The sequence below is a fragment of the Citrus clementina genome, unplaced genomic scaffold (genome assembly GCF_000493195.1).
Source record: "Citrus clementina cultivar Clemenules unplaced genomic scaffold, Citrus_clementina_v1.0 scaffold_3, whole genome shotgun sequence".
Lineage (NCBI taxonomy): Eukaryota > Viridiplantae > Streptophyta > Magnoliopsida > Sapindales > Rutaceae > Citrus > Citrus x clementina.
The window spans coordinates 10028926-10047194 of NW_006262339.1; the positions used below are offsets into that span (position 1 = coordinate 10028926).

Here is an 18269-nt window from a genome sequence, read left to right on the forward strand (position 1 = left end):
ATGAGGGGAAAAAAAAAAGAATTCTATATTCACAATCATTGACTTCTAATATTGATATTGGCATCGCTTTTATAAACAAAATGCTATAAAATTTTATAAAAAATAGAGCATAACACTCGATGCTTTCCTATTCAATAGAATAATCCTCTACTCTTTATTGTTCATCCTCTTGGAGATGTATGGCGAACTAAAAAATACGTGTATGACAGAAAAAGGGATTAACAGCCAATCCCTTCATTTGCTGCTAAAACTATTTATTATATGTGGGTGTAAACTACAAGGACATATCGGTTGGGGCCCATGTACATTATCTATCTGATACAATTCGTATGTGCAAAATTACATTAAGAGAAAAATAATCAAACACTTAATAAGGTATGGCTCCATTTCCAGGAGATCTTCTATTAATGGAAGGTGATGAGTTAATAATTTCCTGACCAAGTTCCTTTATCTTGTTAAGTAGAAGCATCTGTTCAGTTTCGAGCTGTACCATGTACTCTTCTTGTGAGTCTTCAAGAGTTTCCAGCTCGCTCAAAGCAGTTGAAAGCTCTTCCAGATTGTCATCATCGATCAATGATTGAAATTTGACCATCATTTGTTTCATCTGAAAAAGACTCAGAGAAAAAAACATATGTAAAGATTCAGAGGCTGAAACAAAAAGCAAGGTTAATCTATGACGAAGCAAAGCTGTTCATAATAAATTGGAGTGATGCATATCTTTTTTATATTTCTGTTCCCTTATAAGATGCTAGGCGTTACATCAGATTATCATTTATCCAAACGCATGTAATTTTCACCAAGTATATATAAAGGGAGATTTGCAGGGGTATTATGCAACTTATGAGATAATGGCATGCAACATATATCTTTGTCAGAAACAAAATCTTCTAATAATCAACAGTATACCCAATGTATATATGTATCTATATCAGTCTCACCTGGCTAGAAATTTTGTGTGCTCTAGTTGAAGATGAATCGGAATCCATACTGGTTCTCTTATCTAGTTCTGGAACTTTTCTTGTTATTAGAACGTGAATTTCCCCCTTTCTCACTCCTTGGAGAGGTATCCACTTGTCAGCCATCTGATTTGGAGGCAATCTCTGATATTCAACAACACAATCACCGATACTTGATGAAGCCAGTAATGCATTGTGGTCTCTCACATGCAGTGTCAGGGGACTGCCATCATCAGGGAACTCTAAGGTTTGATGCCATTGAGGATTTAGAGTTTTGAATATGACCTGAAAGGCAAGCCACGGTAAGCTACCAGATCATTAATCAAATTAACATATTTGCAGAAGATCCTATGGGAGAAAATAGAAGGATGAAATACATGTATCTGGGAAGAATGCATATTGTATTGATTAAGCTATGGAATTTGAAAATTATATATGTTAATATCCACCAAATTTGATGAAACTGCAATGTGAAAATCATTGGAGTGGATTTCACAGCTGGGTATTAGGCATGCGTTGAACAATTACATGCAAATGATGGGGGAAGAAGAAGGAAGGCTATATACAAGTTCTTTGCTATAAACAGGATAAGAGTACATATTAATAACCAATAAAAGAAAATGAAAGTTTTATATCCATTTTCACAGAGCCAGTAGTCATATCATAGCAAAATTCTACTGATAAAAAACTATCCAATGAAACTATGATTAGAGCAATGTCATTTTCTTAATCATGAATAAGGTGTCCTTACCTTTGTTCTCTTCTTCAAGTCTCCATACTGCACTTTAACATATGGATCACTTGTTCCCCTGAGATCAGCAGCAACGAGGTCTCTCGCTTCAACAATAACAAGTTCAATCCAGCCATTGCCAGAACCTATGTTTTGACCCTGAAAATATTCAAGGGAAAGGAAGAAAATGAATATATTGGAACGAGCATTCTTCAACCAAAAGGTTGTCAATAACCAGTGCCAAAACATTATGGACATTGGTCCCATTGAACTACGATTATATGTAACCATCAGGCTCAAAATAAACCTAAGCTTCAAAACCTGATTTTCTATTACCATGCAAGAAAATCAGCTAGAAAACAGCCATTCCTAGCCACAATCTGAGCAAACAATCATGATCATGCATGCACATTCGCTGAATAATCCATAAAACAAATATTCAGATTAGGAACTCGGACCAAAATTTCTAATGCATTCAGAGTTTTTATTTCCATTTATTACCGATTCTTCTTTTCCTTTTCGGTAAAGAATAAAACAGTTCCTTTATTTTCCAATAGTAAAAACATACCCTTGATCCTTCGTTGTCATCAACTCTCACAGCTTCTATTTGAAGCCTTAGTTCTCCTGTATTTACTTTTTCAAGGGGGACCCATATATCTCTAACTGACCCTTCTACAAGCCCTTCCAAATTTACTCGTGCACTACCCATGTTTTCATCTCCAAATATTTCTTCATTGTAGCATTTTACCATAAGGCATTCACCACCACCTATCTCGTCAAGCTCAAACTTCTGATTCCAGACATGATTAGGTGAATGTGCAGTCCTTGTTCTTTGGACAATCTGAAAGGAATGTTCACATCATAAGCACGACTTGTCATAATTATTACACATATAGAATGAATCACAAATGACCTAGCAAAATTTGTAACCTTAGCATCAGACCAGACTACAGTCTCAAGGGTAGATAAGAAAACCTTACCTTGCCATATTGCAGTTTAACATATGGGTCACACTTTCCAGATTTGTCTTTTGGCATAAGGTCTTTTCCTTCTACAACAGTTACATTAATCTTTCTTCCAGTCCTTGAAATAAAATTTGACGACCCACTAAGCGATTGCTGAGAGCCAGAATGGAAGTTATTCAAGCTATGAGAACCATCAGAAAATTGCCACTCCTTCAGCACAAGCCTCACTGTCAACTGCAAAACACATATGAACAAGAAAAATTTACGTTACACCTGTCCATATATTTGCATGCTGCCAACTGAATGAGTCATGTATCATTAATTTAATGATAACTAAAACAAAAATTTATGGAATTTGTTGTTTTTTAATAGTTGAAGTCCTAAAAGCAATCCTTGGATCCAAAAAGCAGGTGGGACACCCAAACATACGTTCTTATGGGAGAGAACATCAGTCTGTCAGATTGTGACAGAAAACAAGTCAAGTAATTGCATAAAACTGTTTAGTTAGTCTGCTGCTAATCTGGTAATTGGCAAGAAAGCACAATAGATTCACTGGTGATTCACGCAGCAAAAGACGGCTTGATCTTACTTCAGTTTTTCACCAAGATGACTGCTAATCTGTTATGGGTGGAATCTTAGCGCCAATTATAACTTGCTAAGAAAACATGTGATTTATACCTCCCCAGAATTGACCCCCTCAAAAGGAACTGTCATCTCAACTTCATCTCCGCAGAACTCAGCATGCTTGGCTATTATGCCGGAGTCGGGTCCTATTGCCCAAAATGTTGTTGAATCGTCTGCAACATACTTCATCTGCACACAAGGCCGAAAACGAAAGATTAACTTAGTTGATACCATATAATGATAAATTACCTAGTTTGCAATATGCATAGAATTATTTGAAAGCTAGCAGAATTGAACACAGAAATTGTGCATTCTTAATTTACAAAATGGTCTTGTAGCTACTTTCCAATAATTTATTTTATTTTAGGAAGTTTGTTGAGTGATGGCGGAAAATGAAGACAAGCTTAGAAAACAATTACAGGTTATAAGATGTCTGAGCCTATAATTGATATATTGTTAAACAATTTAAACATATCATATAGGAAAACAAACACTACAATGTAAATTCAGTGAAAAGAGCTCATGATCTAATTTTTGGCTTTTGTACAGAACATGCTGTGATGCATTCCAATTGACACTAAGAAACCACCTACAGTAACACATAATACCATACCTTCACTTCGCAACTTGTCAGATAATCATACTTGACATGGCCAGGAATACACTCATAAAGATTGAATCGAACAGTTCCAGTTTCTTCATGTAAGACCATATTAAACATTGAATCCCATCTAGGATCTGAGCCTGGTCTAGCAGCTGTTCTCCTGGTTAACTCTTCAAGTTCAATCTCCACAAAAGTTGTCAAATCTTTATCCTCATAATGCTCTTCTAAACTGCTGTCTGCGGAGTAGTTTTGTTGCCTTCTTGATGGACTTCCTCTCAAACTACTTCTGGAAAGTTTACTCGCAGAAATGACTCTCACATAAACAATACCACCAACAGCCTTTTTCCTCAAATCCACTGCTGGCAAAGAGTAACAACGGCGGCGAGGTTCAACCAATGTCTTAACTAAGGTCTCATTAATAAGTCTAGCCTGCATGAAGCAAATGAAAAAAAAAATTATAGGATCACCAAAAATCAGCATTCTCCAAATAATTGTAGCTTAATATGCCACTCAAATCTGTATGTTGGAGTGCATATGCTAAATATGGAATGAACAAGAAAGAAAAATGTTGCTCCAAACTCAGTAGATAAAATTCTAAACTAAATCCTATGAAAGGCCTTGGGGTGCATGGAAAACTGGCTCTGCTTAGGACTTACAGATGAGTATTGGACATGGGATTATTCTCATTCAGCTTATCTAGTCCATTAAGTCATCCGAAGCACAATAAGGCTTTTTATCAAATTTTGCAACACTAGAGAGGTTGATAAGAGTCAATATATAGAGATATCCTTGGGGAAAGAGAGAGAAAGAGGAATATTGCTCAAAACTAACTACACGGTTAGATCCAATAAATGAAGATTTTTAAAGAAAATGGAACAAGAAACTTCATCTTCTTGTTTAATTAGTACAAATTGGAAAGGGGAATGGTCAAAACTAATGATACTTGACATGAATTTGAAGTAAAGTTGAAAGAAATCTCTGCATCATACATCCCCCCCCCCCCCCTCCCTTTCTTTTTCTCTCTCTGTGACACCCAAAATATAGAGGAATGTAACAACCTATTATGCTGGCAATATAGTATTTCAAGGCTCTGTAATATAAACTTGAGTATAAAAATAGAAACTTATTAAAAATCTTCAATCGCATAAAAGATTAAAATGCTATTTAATGTGATTGACTAATTATAAATAGTTTAAAGGATGTTACATGCAGAGGTGTATTGAATAGCCAGCCTAATTTCCTGAAATTTGAGATATCATATAGTTACACCAAGTATCATGTTAATGAGCTTCAATTACTATATAATTGGGGGCTTTTGTGGAACCATATCTAAAACCAGTTTTCTGTATAGAAAAAGGCAGCATTGCAGCACCATCATTCCAGATATGCAGCAAACTAAACTGTTTAGCTGTTTAAAATGGAGGTCAAAGAAGAAAATTAAATTAAAATGCAGAATAAAGGTGAAAACATTTAGCAAACACACCAGCCAATTTGAAACGCCTGGCAGCTCCGTGGCAGGTAAAGATTGGCTTCCACCACTTCCAAAAGCAACTCCTATTCTCACATCTGGAATGGATACAAATGAGTATAGAACTGCTTTCCCTTCCAGAATTGGCATCACTAAAAGCTGTAAAAAAATCAAGGAATTAAATAAGCTATATTCAACAATAATCAAAATCACAACATACCTACAATTCAGAAACAGCAAATATCAAGATTTAAACCATGATGACATTTTCCGAATGGACAAACTACCAACATGACAGATACAATGAAAGAAACATAATAACACGCATCAAGTTCTGGGCTCCAGTGTCTACAAGGTGTATCCCCAAAGAACATAGAAGCATGACCACTGTAAATAAAATACAAGAAAATGCTATTTCATTCAATAAAAGCTCATATTCACACAGAAGGCACATTGAAATGAGGTTTTATATGTTGGACAGCTTCGGTTGTTGTCCAGATTTTACTAGAACTGAAACCAATTTTTTCTTTTTTAAGAAATTGTGGAAATGATAATAGAATGGATATATAATCTCTTCCAAAATGTAAAGCAAAAAACATTCATTCCATGATGTCTAGTTCTCGCAACGAAACCATACAATTGATAAGAATGTCAAATTCATTACAGCTTTCCTTTTCAAAAAGGTAAAAAAATAAATAAATAAAACAAAAGAAGAAGAAGAATAGCCGTAGAAAATATAGGCTCAACATACATCACCCTTAATGTGGAGGCTGTTGATGACAATTTTAGCAGTTCCAAGTAATGGTTTGGCCAACTTTGCAAGCAACAAGATGCTTATGTCATTAGCGTCCCAGTCAAAACCCAATTGCATAACCCGCTGCCAACATGCACAAGTGACACCTTGTCAAAAGCTAAGATAAAATTTACAGCTTGGAATTCAAGAAGTAATCTATCAAGCCAGAAAGAAGGGTTGGGGGGGGGGGGTGTTGTTTGGAGAGGAGCAGTAGCAAATATTAATAATCCGTAAATATCAAACTATATGACATGCAGAATTTGACCATGCAATATCATTCCTATCCAAGCTGCAGTAGGCACCAGATAATGTGTGACAGGCCATGCATTAAGCGTTATCTGATATTATAAAACTTTCCAGGAAGTTAATGGTATCCAAATAAAAATGTTACCTGGGGTTTAACCAAAAGACCAGCGTATTTGGTAGAGTGGCCTATCCACCCTATAAGCCTAGGACAAACCACCTACCCCCGGGGCCCAAAAACTACTCAATGACTCCCCTTTGGTTTCATTTTTTTCTTTTCTTTTCTCATGGATTCAAGGAGTCAGATAAAATCCATCTATTCTTAAAACACATTAAATAATAGAACGGAAAGCTGGTAAACCTATCTGACAATTCACTAGTCTGTATCTTATCATGTCATCTTCCTAAATATTTGAGAAAGAAATTATCCATGCTGTTCAGTTCTTGGATTAGCAACAAAAGTAGCTTTAAGAAGCATAAATCATGTAAAAAGGGAAACCAAAGAATGTAAACTGATGAATAGATCTCAAAATTAGCATTATATCTAGTTCACTGACATTTAATAAGAAAAAAGGGGGTCATCACGCTTAGGCATATCAATCTCATTCCAAAATAACCTAATAATATCCAGAAAGATAACATAAATTTGACATAATTCTACAAAATGAATCAACTCGCTGTCTTCTGAATTTCAAAAGTAAAACCAGGAATCAAACCTGATCACCTGAGGATGACCAGCGAGTTCCATGCAGACCCAAGCAAGGCGAGGTCGAACCAAGTGAAAACTCCTGCAATTCTATTTTTTCCTGCATAAAAGATTACTTTTTACTCAATAAACACATATCATGCTGTTAGCATCAGCTCAAAAAGTTCCAAGTGTTGGACACTTGAGGACATAACACTTATGTCCTCCCATGTCAAATGCTTAAACAGACAGTTACAGGAGATTCACCCGTATGGCTAAAGTAAGTGACAACCTGAGGGTGCTACACAAAGTTTATTGTGAAAAGCTCATATACTATCAAGCTTAATTACTGTCAAGCCAATAATTCAGATAGATACATGTAATAGGAGATCACTTACTATAAGCCTTGGTTTTCGGTGCTTTAGCCGTTTCTGCATAAAAGAGGATTCTGTTAAAAGAATTTAATAAGAAAAAATAAAATGTAAAATGATTTTGTGTTTTCATATGAAGTATTCGACTACATGAAAATTTCAGACGAAAACATAGAAAAATGGATGAAAATATCGGAGATGGTAAGGATCCAAACTTCTTCCATGATTAAACATTTCTTGCAAACATGATCCAGAAAAGGACTGATATGGAGAAACAAAGAGAAGTGTTCTCAATTCCCTTCCAAGTAGTCACAAAATGAATGCTAACACTTCTCTTTTACTTTTTCAGCCTAAGGAATGCTAACAATTAATCAATCATATTCTAGATCCATCTATTTAGTATCTTCTAAAAAGGAAGAAAGCAACTGTAATCCAGTTATAAAAATCAAAGAAAACCAATGGGGTCAGTGCCTTAGGAGGGTAATTAATTTAGTTAACCAACGGAGCCAATAAAAATTTAAACCCATAAATCAACATTTGGACACAGAATACCTATGAGAGTTAATAGGCCTGGTCTACGTAATTCTAGAACATGACAATGGATCTAAAGCTATTGAAGAAATCCAAATCAAATGGATCCAATACACCTGTAACTAACATTGACATGTCACTAATCAGATTGAACTCGAATATATCCTAAACATGATCTGGTTGGGAGGCCAAAAATGAGCAGCAAGAAATTAGAAAGCTTTGAGAAATGCTAGAAAGCCAATTCAGCATTTGTAAATTAAAGAAAATTGCCAGCTGAATATGTTAACCAAATAGAAAAGAATCAGTTTATGACCATTTGTGTCACAAAAACATAAAAATACAGGCAAGAAGAAAGACCTTGAGCAAAAGGTGGAGGTACATCTTCAATATCAAATTATAAGTTCAGTAACAACCAACAGTCAACCACTATATTCGCACCTCTACTATTTGTGAAAATCTTATTGAAAGCTTTGGATTTATGTAGCCAGGCCAAACTTCCATCAACAGTTTATTCAGCCACTCACAGTGCTCCAGTGGGGTTATTGGCTGTATAAAGAATTCCAAAAGATATTTTTCAATAAAAATGAAAACAGCATAATAAATCTAGAATTGCACATTATCAAAAAGGAATGAAAGAGTAAGAAAAAATACTGAGGTTTTCAATATGATTTGATTCCACTTCTTATTCAACTCTTCCACATGTCTTCGATGTTGATATTGCCCGTACTGTAGGCATAAGAGTGAGTTTATGTTACTATCAGTAAATTGATATCCATGCTGGAAATAATTTGAATTGATAAGAACAAAAACAAACCAAGCAAGTTAACCAAGACACAGAAGCAAGGACCTTGGACGCTTGGGTACCGAACCAAGTATAAGCAAAAGAGAAGAAAATATAATAGAAAAACAATGTTTTTCAGTAGGTTCAGAGCATTAATTTGCAGTGAACCTCAATCAACTAGAAAGAAGACCAATTACCTCACCCAGAAAAAAAAAAAAAATCTCATTCGTATTCCCTGTCTCCTACCTTAAATTCCCAAAAGGCAAGGAATTACTGAATCTTTACAGCAATATAAACACAAGAATTCATTGAATTTTCATTTTGTAAGATCTCATCATACCACTTACTGCTCCTTTTAATGAGAACTTTCCAACAGATCATAGATGTCAATCACTACAAGAGATGTGTATATTGGGAGTACAAAATAAACTAAGCTGCCAACGGTACAATTTGCACCAAAGCACATGGAAGTTATCATAGAAAATTCCTGATGGCTATACAAATATGAATTGACAAGCAGTTCCCTCGCAGATTGACATCAGGTACGAACAAAAAGAATACATTCGTTATTGTCAACAGTTAAGTAAATTATGTAACTTGCCAGAAAATTAGCCAACTAAAATTTTACAACAAACACCAGCAAGCTAGCAGATCATTCAACTTCTTGTTTTCAAAATTACAAACAAAGTGTATTTTCGTTGAAAGAGTTTATGTATAGTTTTCTACCAATTTAATCCATTCGTAAATAAAAATAGTGGAAAAAGAATAAATAAATAAATGAAACATGAAACACCATGGATAATAGAAAAGTTGGCACAATTCTAAAAATAGCTTAAGGAGTTGCAAAAAAAAAAAAACTCAACTAACAATACATTTCATACTAATAAAACTCTCATCAAAATTACCAAAACAAGGGCCAAAAACAAAAGACTAATAACATACAAATTAGGTTAAAAAAAAACAATATCAAGTCAACAACTTCAACAACAAAAGAAAATTGCCGATACCCAGTAACCAAACACGCAGGAAGTATGTAGCAAAAGAGAAAGAGTGACTAGCCTGAACGGTGGCCCAAACGGCGATGGCAAGAGGAACCCAATTGGAGAAAGAGAAGAACCATCTCTCAAAGACCCAAAGCAACAGGACCAATGGGATCACAAAAGGAAGCAGGGGCTTCTCTTCCAATAAATTTTTCCAAAACTCTACAACTTGTTCTACATTCAGAGCAAAAGAACGAGCTCCCTTCTTTCTTCTGCTTCTAGCCATTTGAGGATTTGACTTTTGATTCAACAACAACCCACTAGAGTCTCACGTCCATGGCTTCAAACAATGAAAAAGAAAGATGGGATATTATTAATTTGAGACGTAAACGAGAAGGCTTCAGTTACTTGAACAGAAGTTTAAACGGCAAACGGGGAAGTTTGAAGAGTATAATGGCTTTGGCTCTGGCCTTGGCCTTTCCAATTTAGAAAGAGAGAGAGAAGACTTGAGACAAGAACGAACCAGTCTTTAAAAGTCAGCACTTAGGAATTGGCCATAAAATTTAGTTAAAAACAAGACCGGTCTCCGTATGATTCTGGATTTTTATTATTAAAAAGCAATAATACTTTTCCTAATTAAATAAGCTAAGCATTTCTGTCATTTTTCAGCTGTTTGATTAAGGATAATTATTTTTAGAGGTTTAGAAATAATTTTTAAAAATTAATAAAAATATTATTATTGTTATTAATTATATTGAGAGAATGAAATAATAATTAAATTTATAAAATAAAATATTTATTTTAATTATTAATTATTAAATTCTTAATAAAAATATTATATATACATAAATTTATAAATATATAAATAAATTTTATTTAACGTTATATTCATTTCAATTATTCACGTCTTTACAATAGTTCAGCAGTCCTAATGTTATATAACAAAAAATAAATGATTAAATATTTAATTTATTTTCTCTATAACTAATTATTATAATAATATAATTTCAGTATTACTAAATTAGTCTTAAATAACTTTTTCATTAATACTTTCCATGGCCAGCTGGACGCATGGTTTTGCTTTCAATTTTGGCTGACGGTTAATATTTAATATCTAAAACGGACGGTTATGATGATATTTTATCAGCTCGCCGATTAATTGAGTTCATTCATGATCTTTTTTTTTTTTTTGATTACATGAGACTATTGCTCAAATTACAACTCATATTACATGAGAATATAACTGATATGTACAAATCAGACTATAATTGGGACCAACATACATCAAATCTAATGGAGCGCTGCCCAGATTTTAACCCTCTCAAATATTCAAGGGATGTCTACTCCTCGCACTGGGGCAAGGAAGCAGACTGCCTTCACTCAATTTTATTTGAGGAAGGAAACACCCTCACCACTCGGCCAAAGGCCGAGTGGCTTCATTCATGATCTATCTCTTTGTAATTGGATTAGCTGATTCGTCCACATTGACCCAAAATTGAAGGACGCAATGATCACGTCGGACGGGCCGGAGATCGCTGGATTATATCAAAGACAAAAATAAATACGTGGGGGCCACTTTCTCATCTGCTTCCGACGCATCTTAATAAAAATAATAATATTATTCGTTCGATTTCTCTGTCCAAATCGTGGGGTCACCACTAACCTCGTGTGGTGCATTGGATTTTTTAAATTGGAAAAATTTACAAAAATCAAAGAAAAAAAAATCTCTATGAAAATATCGAAGTTGTAAACTAATCTACACACGTGTAAATATGCTTCAAAGATCCACTTTCATTTTTCTGTTTTTCCAAGGCATAGGGCGGGTAAACTTAAATTAATTTTACAGTTCATTTCTCGTTATTATTTAACTGATCATTCGAATTTAAATTTTAGAGGGTTAAAGAAAATAAAAAATTAATTTAAATTATATTTATTTTTTTAATTAAAAACATAACTTCTTACTATTTTAAAGTTCGAACACAACTCAAGTGATCATTCGAATAAATTTATCTGAAAATCAGTCTGATCAAATCATTTATATTTCCAATATTTTTCGTTTTTTTTTTTTTTTTACATTTGAAGAGTAAAAGCCGTTCGCATAAGATCCTCCTGCATCTCGCATAATGTCTTCAGATGGGTTAACACAACTTTTTCAAGCTTAACCAAATTGAGACAAATGGCACATCGGCTCCCGTGCAGTGCAGCTGATGAGTTGCATTGAAAAAAAGGCAAGGCGCTCGTTTTTCCCCGAATGTTCGGATTTTTATAAAATTTAGATTTGAATTAGAATTAGAATTGTACAGCCACATGTTTCAACGTGATTCATTACAAATATATAACAAGATGTTGAGGTAAACAAAATTAAGCAAAATAATTTTAAACAATAAAGTTATTTTAATTGCCAAAAAGAAAATTAAAATAAAAATCAATTGAATTTTATTCAACCGTACCTTTCCGTAGTTTGACTAAAATAAGAATGGGTGCTGCTGGGAAACTAACACCCAACCAACTTTCCTGGAAAGAGAAAAGCGGCAAAATATAAAAATAAAATGTTTACTAATTATTAATAATTAGGGATAATAGACTAATAGACCTTTTGGGGAAAGATCCTTTATTAATTAATCAAACTCATAGACCATTCAAAAGTTCAAACTCGTAGACCTTTTGGGGAAAGATCTTTTATTAATTAATCATGCATTTTCGTTGCTGCCCACCAATATTTCGGAGATTTGGGTACTTGATAATAAATATATTTGCTTTTTAGCTCTAAGAATATCTAATTCCCAAATGAGATTATACCAGCCTGAAAAAATATATATGATAAAAGCATCTATCACTATCTTTAATTGTGACTTAACATAAGAGAGCATACTTTTTGGGTGAATGGACCAAGCAGGGACTTTAATTTGCTACGTGTCTTGAGAATTCTTTTTGCGGAATTTGTAAGCATATAAGCAATGGAATGGAACATCGTCGGTACTCAGTAGAAGCAACGATGGCTAGAGAAAATACTGTCCAAAAAGTAGAATTAGTTGTCTTTCCCGTTTTTCTTTTTCTCAATTAGACATATGCTGAGAGTTGGTTTCATAGAGTCGATTTAAAATTCAATCCAAAAAATCTGCTCTAATGAAAAATATAAATACAGGTTCTCAAATCAGGATAATTATAATTTTATTGACTATGTATGATTTTGTACCTCTTATAAAATTTTTAATTTAATGATCAAATGGGTTACACCATCGTAATGTGCTCTTATGATGTCAAAAAGCAATTCTTAATTATTAAACATTAGAGGATACTCTTAAAACTGCACACACACACGAACATATTGAATACACAGTTTTCATCAACAATCCATAAGATTGCAATCTTCTAAATTAGTTCTTATAATTGAAACCTGATAAGCCCTTTGGAGGTATGAACATAAGAAAATTGATTGTAATGCTAATGCAGCCAAAGCTAGAGACATCGACGCCAAATCGGCACATTCACATGACAGTGGCAATGGCCATGGGGACGGGCCAATTCGACAAGGGAATATTTTTGCTGTCTTAATGTCTTTTAGTCATTGAGTCATTGTAACTTCCATAAAGTTGCGTGCCAGTAATAATAAGACAAATAAATGTCCCCACCGCCTTAGCGCACAAAAATGAATATGCTCGTAAAGTCTTAGGACACCTAACAAAACAATGACGTGGAGCTCATATGAGGATGAAAATGGACATCGTCCGCTGCGGTTTTATTATTACTAAATTTGCACTTATTAAAAAATTAAATTATTAAACCCGCTTACACTTATTAAAAAATTAAATTATTAAACCCGTCTGCAAACCTACAACGGGTTTTTTTTTAGAAAAACCTCCCACTGTAGGTTTTAACAATTATTAAATTCACCCGCAATCCGTGGCGTATTTTTGCAAGTTTTTTCATTTAAAATTACGAATATAAAAAATACTTTTAATAATACATAAAAACTTAAATTATACAATTCAAACTATAAATATATAATAATAGCCTAAAAAATCCGCAAACAATATTCAATTCTAGATTTTATCAATGTAAATAAGAAATTAAAATTTCAACATTAAAAAGATACACAAAATATATTAATTTAACACAAAATATTTTTATTGAAGGCAAATCATCATCACTAATATCAATGCATTGCTTCATCTTTTAATCAATATACAAGTATTATCAATAATATTAATAAACAGATTTTATACAATATCGTTAAGGCAAAACAAACAAAACCAATTAAAGTAAAATAAAATATTAGTAATAAAAATTATAAAATTTATACTTATTAAAAACTTATTGTATAAATGTTACAGTGAAATAAGTTAGGTTTAGTAATTAGAAACTTTAACTTGAATATATTTATGATTAAAAATTTTTAATGTAATTTTTGTGATTAAAATAAACATAAAAATAAAAATAATTAAAATAAATAATGCGGGTTGTTGGATACCCACGTTAGTGCTCATCAAATTTTTTCTCAACACTAAATTCACCTACAACTCGTAAAATTAACCGCAACGAGCGGATTTTTACGGATAGATTTAAGTGTGTTGGTTAGTTGGCGGGTAATTTTGCCGTCCCTAAACTCATCTCATGTGCTCGAATTCATCACACCAATTTCTCTTTTCCCGCTCTTTTCTTTTTTCCTTTTTTTGGGGAAACTCTCGAATAGTCGTCTCCTTGTCCAAATTTGCACCCAAAATGAAGGATACGCAAAGGATTTCTGTTCCCACCCCCCTTCTTTTCCCATGCTTCCAATTCCAATGGGTTCAGACAGCACCATCAAGGCTTTATCGAAAAATGGCATGGACCGCCCATTAATACACCCTTTTCTTTTCTGAATTGGATGCGAAGCTATCTTCTCACCTTTTGCATGCCTTCATTCTACCCACAAGAGAGATTGTTCCTTCTTCTTCCTCTCTCCACCGTACAATAACAGGAACAGGAAACAAGAAGCCAAGTTTTGGTAGACAATGAAGAGAAATTGAATTGCATTATCTAGTTCTGAAACTCAAAGAACACATTAGTGCCTTTTATCGGATGGCAAAAACCCGTGAAAGGCTTTATGCGTTTAGGCTTTCACACAGGTTCGTCTTTTGATCTTAGGCTCAAGTAAACATAGGGGGCCCCCACGATCTTTTATACACAATAATGGCTTTTTTAAAAATTAATATTGATAATGTGTAATACATATGATTTTTAAATAATAATTTTAACAAAAATAATAAACATGTAATAGGTTCTATCGTATAAGCATGGGATCATATTAACTTAACTTTCAAATTATAATAACTATTGTCTACTAAATACTGGAAATATTATAGGTTTTTTTTATATGATTTAGTGTAGTTTTAATTATTTTAAAAATTAAATTTTTTAGTTGGGTACTCATTTTTCATTCTAAACTGAAAGTTAAATTGATTTAATATTCTATAGTATTAAAGTATTTGGTAAACACTAACTATTGTGCCTTGAAAATTAAACTGATTTAATCCACCACTTGTATATAATTTTTTTTTTATCAAAATTAATTTACTATATACTATTAACTTTTATTTCATAATTATAATTTTTTATAAGAATAGTAACTTAAAAATTACAGTACCTCTATAAAAAAAATGATGATACAACTACAAACTCTTCTACAAACTAATGTGGCATTAATTTATTGGTTGAATGAAAATATAAAATAATATAAATAAATCATATGAGACAAGAGATATTTAATTCAACCAATGAATTAATATCATATCAATTTGTATAAGATAAATTTATACAATAATTTGTGACTATATCATTATTCATAAACAAAAGGGGACCTTAAAATCTATGTATTAATGATATCCATAATTTTTAGGTGTAATGGGCCTTAAAATGTGCCTCGAAAAGGGACTTCGATTTTGTACCTGCATTCTTATGGGCCGTCTTGGAGCATCCACCAACAACATTCATGTGACGCTGATTTATTTATTTTTATTTTTTAATAAATATGGAGGCAGGAAAATAAAATTGTTTGAACCAAGATTTGGAGAAATAAGAAATTAGCTATATTAAAACAAAACGTAAATAAATTAATTAGTTTTAAATTTAATAAATCAAAACAAAACATAATTAGTTTCATATAATCAAAATTTAATCCGCTTAATTACAATAAAGATATTAGTTATATTATTTTGGAGAAATAAGAAATATCTTGATAAATTAATAATTTAGTAGTTAATGGATGATAATTTACTGATCAATTAATCTTTAACTTAATTAATATATATTATGTGGTTGACAATTAATTTTTTTTATTAATTTATCGATATTTTGTTGACTATGTATGATTTTGTACATATTATAGATCATAATGTGTTCTTATGATGTCAAAAAAAAATCTTAATTATTAAACATTAGAGGATATTCTTAACACTGCACACACACACGCACACACCAAATATTGAATACATGGCTTTCAACAACAATACGTAGAGATTGCAATCTTCTAAGTTAGTTCTTATAATTGAAACCTAATAAGCCCTTTGGAGGTGTGAACATAAGAAAATTGATTGTAATGCAGCCAAAGCTAGAGACATTGACGCTGAATCGGCAGATTCACATGACAGTGACAATGGCCATCGGCACGGACCAATTCGACAAGCGAATAATTTTGCTGTCTTAGTGCCTGTTTGGTATGGCTTATTTAAGAGCCATAAGTGCTTATTTAATCGTATAAGCACTTTTTTAAAATTTTTATGGTGTTTGGTTATTTTTTTAGTAGAGTTTTTTTAGCTTAAATAAGCTAATTTACCTCTATTAGTAAAAGCCCAAAATTTGAGCTTTTGGGAGTAGAGGTTATAGAGCTTTTCTAAAAATAGATAATATAAAAAATATCACATAGTTTAATGATTCAAAAATACTTTTTTTATTGACAACCAAACACCCAATGACTTTTTATGCAAAAGCTCTATTGGTATAAGCTCTATTGGTATAAGCTCTACTGCTATAAGCTCTACTATTATAAGCTCTATTTAATAAACTGTACCAAACGGAGCCTTAATGTCTTTAGTCATTGACGAATAATGTCACCAGCGCCTTAGGGCACATATATGCTTTTTGTTGTTTAAAAGAATATGCTTATATATTCTCTTTAGAACAGTTAAGAAAACAATGACGTGGAGCTCATCTCACGCTCGAATTCATCACACCGATTTCTCTTTCCCCCATTTTTTTTTTTGGGCCAAACTCTCCCTGTCCAAATTTGCACCCAAAATGAAGCACGTGTAGAGGATAGTTTATTTTTCCTCATGCTTCCAATTCCAATGGGTTCAGACAGCACTATCAAGGCTTTATCCAAAGGAAAATTATAAAGGAACTAAAAGAAGATTAAAGGACGACAGAAACACAGTGCCTACTATAATTTCACGTGTTTTCTTAGTCTTCTTTTAGTTTTGCGTGGGCTCATAATAAATAATAAAATAAAGAATTGATTGTATAGAAAACATGTCTAAATTCAGCTTTTTATCTCCTCCCTCCCCAGCTAGATTTTCCAGTCCTTAGTTTACTCCCCTCCTTCGTTCTTCCCTTTCCGTTCATCTGGAAGGAAGAGGAAATCGACCCCCAACAATTGGTCATCTCCATTTCTACAAAATAATTAACATTTGTATTAAGAAACTTACATAACATTTTTGTCCAGTAACGAAAATTCATAACAATTTAAATATATAAAACATGTACATCCACAAATTTTTATAATTTATTCCATTATCTCCGGCAATTTAAATTATAAAATTCTAACAACTTAAATATATAAAACACATCCAGAAATTGTTATAATTTATTCCATTATTTTCAGCAATTTAAATTAAAAAAATCCTAACATATATAAAACACATTTAGAAATTGTTATAATTTATTCCATTATTTCCAGCCATTTAAATTAAGAAAAATCCTAACATATATAAAACACACTCAGAAATTGTTATAATTTATTCCATTATTTTCAGCCATTTAAATTAAAAAAAACCTAACATATATAAAACACATTCAGAAATTGTTATAATTTATTCCATTATTTCCAACCATTTAAATTTTAAAAAAATCATAACAATTCATAACAATTTAAATATATAAAAAGCAAAAATCTACGAATTTTCACAATTTAAATTAAATATTCTAACCATTTAAATATATAGAACATAACAAAAATTTTATTTGAATGTAATGAGAGTCACAAACTTATCAATTAACCGGTACCAATTTTATCAAGTTGCCTCTGTTTGCATATCCAGATCTAACTTCTTCCTTGTGATAAGCGAGATGCAGAGAGGGAACTGATTTTTTCTTGTTAAATGCAGATGGCTCACGTTAAACGAAAGGTGAGAGATGGAAGAGAGAGAGAGAGAGAGAGAGGAGAACAAGAAAAATTAATTGTAAAAAAATGATGCTATTGTCATCTCTTTTCGTTACTTTTGTAGTTTCCTTTTCATTATTTTAATATTTTCTTTTGATTATTTTATTTTTAAATGAAAAAAG

The 18269-nt window shown here is 32.5% G+C and overlaps 1 protein-coding gene across 3 annotated transcripts; it reads right to left on the reverse strand.

The window, feature by feature from the left end:
• Positions 1 to 203: 203 nt before the first annotated feature.
• Positions 204 to 10300, reverse strand: LOC18046765 (extended synaptotagmin-1). Of its 3 annotated transcripts, XM_006440920.2 has the most exons (14): positions 9811 to 10300; positions 8622 to 8696; positions 8409 to 8516; positions 7467 to 7499; positions 7100 to 7189; positions 6099 to 6224; positions 5363 to 5506; positions 3889 to 4308; positions 3330 to 3464; positions 2667 to 2885; positions 2255 to 2527; positions 1708 to 1845; positions 939 to 1241; positions 204 to 604 (listed from the first exon to the last, which is right to left on the reverse strand). In XM_006440920.2, the coding sequence occupies exons 1-14, from the start codon at positions 10015 to 10017 to the stop codon at positions 368 to 370; spliced, it is 2508 nt and encodes an 835-aa protein (XP_006440983.1). In that variant the 5' UTR covers positions 10018 to 10300; the 3' UTR covers positions 204 to 367. The 3 variants fall into 3 exon arrangements, with proteins under 3 accessions (XP_006440983.1, XP_006440982.2, XP_024044018.1); XM_006440919.2 differs by lacking the exons at positions 8409 to 8516; positions 8622 to 8696; positions 9811 to 10300 and adding an exon at positions 8328 to 8402; XM_024188250.1 differs by lacking the exons at positions 8409 to 8516; positions 8622 to 8696; positions 9811 to 10300 and having other exon boundaries at positions 7108 to 7189.
• Between the last annotated feature and the right edge of the window lie 7969 nt (positions 10301 to 18269).

Excerpts from the sequence above, each read along its gene's own strand:
- LOC18046765 (XM_006440920.2), bottom strand. The coding sequence starts at position 10,017 with ATGGCTAGAAGCAGAAGAAAGAAGGGAGCTCGTTCTTTTGCTCTGAAT. Across the intron at positions 6,225-7,099 it reads GGTCATCCTCAGGTGATCAG|CGGGTTATGCAATTGGGTTT; the intron begins GTTTGATTCCTG and ends GCATGTTGGCAG. Across the intron at positions 2,528-2,666 it reads TTAAACTGCAATATGGCAAG|ATTGTCCAAAGAACAAGGAC; the intron begins GTAAGGTTTTCT and ends CATTCCTTTCAG.